The 6,496-nt window shown below is 46.6% G+C and overlaps 1 protein-coding gene across 1 annotated transcript; it reads right to left on the reverse strand.

Annotated features, from left to right (window-relative positions):
* Positions 1 to 2,811: 2,811 nt before the first annotated feature.
* On the reverse strand, positions 2,812 to 5,922 carry LOC308313102 (ubiquitin-protein ligase E3C-like; the record flags this gene model as incomplete). The annotated part of the gene is made up of 1 exon (XM_080760015.1): positions 2,812 to 5,922. One exon carries the CDS (start codon positions 5,920 to 5,922, stop codon positions 2,812 to 2,814), a length of 3,111 nt encoding a protein of 1,036 aa, XP_080616141.1.
* Between the last annotated feature and the right edge of the window lie 574 nt (positions 5,923 to 6,496).

Raw genomic sequence — 6,496 nt, forward strand, 5'->3', positions numbered from 1 at the left:
ACACACACACACATATGGATACACACATATTGGCCTATAGACATACAGGAGTAAAGTATAGACATACAGTACATAAAGACACAGACACACGCATGTACACTACACACACACACTGCTTGCACGACGTGTATGCATGCACAGACATGTATGTGCACGCACACACACATACACAAACACAAACACACACCCGAAATCCCGAATACACACCTAGACACACGTGCAGCGGACTTAAGAGAAAGTTATTTTGCATGCTCTAGCCGCTTTAACAAAAGAATGAGAAAAAATAAATTTGAATAAACAGCTGATGCTGTGCCCCACCCCCCCAAACACAGACACGCACGCATGCACACACGCATGCACGCGCACACGCACGCACACACACACACACACACACACACACACACACACACACACACACACACACACACACACACACACACGAAACACATGTGGTCAGAACAATCTATCTGATTCCTTCAGAAAAGATAAACCTGCGCTGAGACTGTTAATTAACCTTTTGAGAGTGTACAAAATAAATGGAACCAAATGGACCTGTAAATGAACACTGAGGATTTTACTGTGTGCTGGCTGGGACTGTTGTGTGTTTACCCTTTTATGTTCTCCGTCTCCGGCTGTCTTGGTGAGTTTGATCTTTCTCTCCTGTATATCCCACAGTGTCACAAACACAATACTGTGTCTCGTGGCATCAAAGCTCCATTGGTGACAGGTTCAGGGGGAAAACAGATCAAATATTCAAGACTGGTTCGAAATATGCTGAAAATATGAGAATATAAGCACTTGTGAGGAGAGCAAATAGTCATTAGACGGGAAGAAAGCTTTTGGCTCCTGTTTGTGTTGTGTGTGCGTGATGCAGGTGCATGTGCATCTGTGTGCCGGCAGCCGGCGAAAACTAGAGTTCTCAACAGGCCTGAAAAGGCCCGGCCCTACCTTGGCCCTCATCACACCCTGTACACTCAAGACACGCTCCATATATGGCCAGTGCCTCGACCTTTAGGGCGAGGTCGCTTCTCGCCCTCAGGCGTCCTACTGGTATTTACTTGCGCAAGTACAGCGCACAAGTATTGTGGTCGTGCTGGTATGAATGCACGTGTATGCTTGGTAGATATTGATGGTGACGTAATTCTCTCCACCAGGCCAAAGGAGAGTATGTTTTGCACTCCCGTCCATGTGTGTGTGCGCGTGTCTGTCCTTCCCTCCGTCCGTTACAGCTAATCTCCGCCACCGCTGGCCCGATCCATGCAAACTTTGGATGCCAACGACGAATCTCTGCCCCAAATATTCCTCAACGGCCTGTTATAGCGCCACCATGAGGCCGATTTAGGAAAAACACATTTCTGTAGATTACTCGTACACATTTGATCCATACAGTAGGCTACATCACACAATTCGGTATACACTATCTCCATAGTCATGTGATCAACACGGATCTGCACCATTTCCCATTTCCCATCCTGATTGGCTAAGATTGGCTTCCAAAGCTCACAGGATTGGTCCGTTTCGAACAAAATGCCACAAATCACAAACAGTGTGCAATTTCCGTGAAATTATACACGCACATTTCCACTCGGCTGAGGACGACATGCCACAATCTTTCCCCTAAATCAGCCTCACGGTGGTGCTATAACAGGGCAATTCCTGTTTTTACCTATAACTGCATCAATCTGTATACAACTTATGTATGGCACTCCCTAGAGGCCATGGAAAAAACATTTTCCCTGCATCCCTCAACATCTGCCGGTTATAGCGCCACCATAAGGCCGATTTCTGCAAAACACATTGTTTATGTTAGTCAGATTTCATCCAAATCTCACGCAAATCGGTACACATGATCTCTGCAGTCATGTGATCAAGACGAGTCTGTTGGATTTCTCAGATTCTACACTGATTGGCTAAGATTGCCTTCCAAAGCTTTCAGGAGTGGCCCGTTTTGCGTAAAATGCTGCACATGTCCTGCTCATCCAGAATTCTATCCTCAGAGATGATATGAGTGATCTGGCTCTGCATTTCCTCAACAAAATGAAGAAAATTGTCGCAAAAAACAAAAAAACAAAGAAACATGTTTATATTACTTTTTTGCCTAACATCACACACCCCTATCCTCCTGGTGGAGACCTGGGCCCAGAAGGGCACTTTTTCTAGTTAAGATATGTATCAATGTCGGGTAATACCTGGCTCTTGATAGGTTTCAGATTACATACATGTATTCATACAGACATTACCTTTATTTCACCCGACACTGAAACATAGCTACCAAAATGTGAAGAAGTTGTCAGTTAGGCTGGACGTCTGTGGAGTTTCCAGGAATTACATTTTGGGGAGGCAAGATGTGTCATATCGCAACATTCATATCTTATATGGTTGAGGCCCAGCCTATCTAGTGGGCAAGACGTAACTGTGATTTGGTTGGACAGTGCTTTGATGCTGATCGTTGTAGTGGTTTGCGCGATTAGCCACAGATGCTGTGTATCAGTGAAGTCAGGCAAGTCGTGTGGCCGTGTGTTTCCTTCTTTAACCCATTCTGACCTGAGATCAGATTAAAAAAATGTCTTCTACATCCTGACAGTTTTCTGAAAAAGCTATGTTTCTATGTCAGTCGTTCTTTGATTTTTCAAAAATAGCAGACCTACAAGCTCGTAGCGTGCCACTCTGTCGTGCGCTACGAGCTTGTAGGTCTGCTATTTTTCAATAGATAAAGCATAGCATAATGCTAACACCAAAAGGGGTTCCCACCCAAAATGGGTTAACTGTGGCATTGAGTCCACCACAGACTCAGAGGACTCTGTGTCCTCTTCAGCTGAGTTCAAACCCAGCAGAGGACTCGATGGCATACAGCAGCTTGTTTCTCATCAGCTGCTGGTCACAGAACTTTGGGAGCTTGAGCAAGTTCATGCAGGTGCTGGAGGTGGGCAAACGCTCCAGGTCACTACCTCCGTTGTGGATGCAGAATGCCGGGTACAGCTCCTTGAAGCCTAGCAGTGGAGGTCTGGAGCAGCTTGTTACAAACTTGAGCAGCTTACGCTTCTCGTCATCTGTAAAGGATTCCACGACCTCCCAGAAAATTTGGATGACGGGGTGAGTGGCAGAGTAACCCCCTGAATAGTTTGTGAATTTCTTAAGGTCCTCAAGAGAAATAGACATGTGAGCACCCGATATTAGCACCTGGATCTCCTGGTGGTCAAACATGCGCAGCCACTCCAGGTTGACCACATCGGACAGACCCTGTCTGAAGGCCAGGCAATGGGGCCTGATCTGCTTGTTCAGCCTATAATCGGCCACCAGATCGATGTAGGCTATACGGTTGGCTGTAGACACAGGGATGTCCTTCCCTCCTGGTTTCAACTCCACCACCCGGGCTTCTCCCTGGTCATTGTTGACCACAGTGAAATTAAGGCCCAGCTCCTCCATGTCGTCCTCGTAGCTCTTGAGGAAGAGCAGGTTGCGGTAGAGCTCTGGGTCCAACGAGGCAAGGTGGTGGATGTCCACGTCGGCACTGGTGTCCAGCAGTTTGGACAGGAAGAAACTAGCAAATTGCATCTCCACCAGCATGTTCTCATACAGTGTCTTTCCTAGAATCCTGCCCAGGAAGTAGTAATGCCTTGTATAGGAGTCTCCAAATAACATCTTAGCAGCAGGATTGGGGTAGAGCAGGCCCTCGTTGGTGGTCTTGAATAAGCCCAGGTTGGGGTTGAAGCCCACCTTGAGCAGCTCATTAAGGAACTCCCTCAAAATACCACCGCCGTCGATCCCTGCCTCATCCAGACCATGAGCATTAAAAAGTTGTACTCTAATCCTCTTCTTCAGGTTTGCCTCATTTTCTGGAGAAAGCTTTTCGTAGGCATCTTCATAGATGTAGTTTCGCCTGATTCTGATGTCAATGCAGTCCCGATAGTCTGTCCATTCATCATTTTCCTGTTTGTCTTTGTGGATTAACTTCAGGAAGATCTTGACTCGCTCTTCAAAGGGAACCACAAAAGGAAGCTCTTTGAGGATGACCAGTCTCCATTCATGTCTAGCAGAGGGGACATGCTGCTGTGTGAACGCATCTGCACTGATGTTGACTTCATCAGAGATCCAGTGATCTGCAGGGCAGAAGGGTTGTCTGATGTCACGAGCCTTTACCATCTTTACCAAGTTAGTGATGACCTTGAAGAGCTGGACCCAGCGTTTTTGCTGGGCTTGAACGCCTTTGTTCTTGGTTCCCACACTGCGGAAGGCAGCCATGTACTCTTTGCAGTGCTCTGTCTTGGTCTCCAGGTAGGCCAGCTTGACGATGCCTAGACAGACGTCTCTCAGACAGCCGGACAGAGTAACCAGCTCAGATAGAGTGAAAGGCATCACGGACGACTGGCTCTGGCCTTCCATCTTGTTGGCAAAGAACTCGCTGTCATGTACATAGTTGAGTGAGTAGCTGAAGAGGGAGCTGAAGACATGGAAGATGGGGATGATGTGGTTGGAGTTCTCCAGGGACAAGGGGGAGCCTCTTGCGATCAGTGATACCGTGGAGCCAGTATTCATTTCCAATTCCGTTGTCATGGATGTTATCAAGTACCACAGATGCTTCAGGAAACGTGCATTGAAGGCCAAACTGTCCAGAAGGCGGACTTTGGACAACGTAAGGCGGTGCTGCACCATGACGGTGTAGCAGATGGAAGCCGTCATGGTGAAGACCTCTTCGCTGGCCGAGTCCCTCCGCACCAGCTTGAGCAGGGCGTCGGTCAGCTCCTTGGTGTAAAGCTTGCAGACGCACTTCTGTGTGATCAGCTGGACAGAAATACCGCTGTCGTCCTGCATGGACAGAGGATGGATGTCAGCATCATCTTCTTCATCATCATCTTCATCATCTGAGTCACTGCTCCCTGACACTGGCAGCAGGGGCAGCAGAGTCCACAGGCCCCGCAGGTACAGCAGTAGTCCCTCCTCTGATAGTGAGCCTAGGCACTTCTCCCCTGCTGAGAGAACAAAGTAAAGCAGCCATGGGGCCTGGTTCTGTGCGGCTGAGGACAGTATGCTGGACCGCAGTGAACCGAGGAACACCTCAAACGGGAAATGGTGACGCAGATCCGACAGTGCTGGAATAAGGAAGTGAAAGATTGGCTCTGTGAACTGGGCTGAGATGAACTCCTTGGTGAAGGTGGAAAACACAAACTGCCTTGCGCCTGTTGTGCAGGAGGAATAGGTAAAGTGCATGGGTTTGAGGATGAGATCCAACAAGGTGCTTGCCATGGGGACAGCGGGAGCATCACTGTACTCCAGACTGGAAGGCAGCCTGTGTTTCATCAGAATATATAGCGATCTGTAGTATCCTTCTTTCTCGACCGTAGAGTACAAAATCTGCTCAATTAATGATGCTACACAGTTAGCATCTAGAAGAACGGGAAGATAAGTTCTCTCTGAAGAAAAGATCTCCATCATCCTCATGGGAATGGTAACATCCAAACTGTCATCCTTGGAATTTTGCAGAAGTCTGCAGCAAAAGCTCAAAAGCCTCTTGATCTGAAACACACAAGTATGCCTCTCTGGTCCCGCCAAAAGCAGCACGAAATGACTGTTGTGTTTCACCAGGTTCTGACACATCCATATCAATCTATGTGCATCCACACTCGGTCTATAGAAAAATATGAGTTGTCTTGTTAGGAGAGCTAAACTGCCACCGTCCCAGACCTGCTGCTCTCCCCTTGATTGTGTCTGGCAGACGCTCTCATCAAACTCGGTCCTCTGAATGACATATTGCTGCTTGCGGTCCTGATAACCACGTATGTAGGACTGAATGATAGTGGCATTCTTCACCTTTCTCCTTTCATCCTCTCTTTTTCTTCTATTTAATAGAGACGCCTTTTCCCTACTTACTCCCCCAAGTGATATATTGGGTGCCCTTTTGAAATCCCCTTCAAAGGTGAACATTATTGAAATATTTTCATTGACTGACAAGTTTGTTCAGAACAAAAAAGTGTAATATATACACATTTGTTGAATTTATAGTAATTTGCTTGAATACGTGTGACATCATTCACATCTTGTCATTTCACGTTTTGGTAGTATTGCATCTTTGCATTGCAGATATCTGTGCTTTACATAGAAGCATCACCAGTTATCAGGGTAGGCCATTCAGGAGCCAAATTGAACTCCATATTTAGGACTGCTTACCTCTGCGGCGACGTCATCAATATGATGTCAGCCATATCTGAGACCGACCATAGAGCAATATTATGTAGACAGGGCACAGGAAATTACTCATTTCAATGAAAGTTGGCTATTGCACTCCACAGACATGTATGCCTTAATTGGCCTAGAGAGAAGTGAGATTATTAATTCACAAAAACAAGGGATATCGCCTTATACTGTATATCTCGTATTGTACATAAAAGTGGGGCAGCTATACTTTGTAATATATATTTCATATCTGCAAAATCATTAATGTCCTAGAGAGTGATCTTGAATTGTTACTACAACACTCAGTCTGTAGAGCATACATTCG

Source organism: Protomyctophum bolini, assembly GCF_963924005.1.
Source record: "Protomyctophum bolini genome assembly, chromosome: 3".
NCBI lineage: Eukaryota > Metazoa > Chordata > Actinopteri > Myctophiformes > Myctophidae > Protomyctophum > Protomyctophum bolini.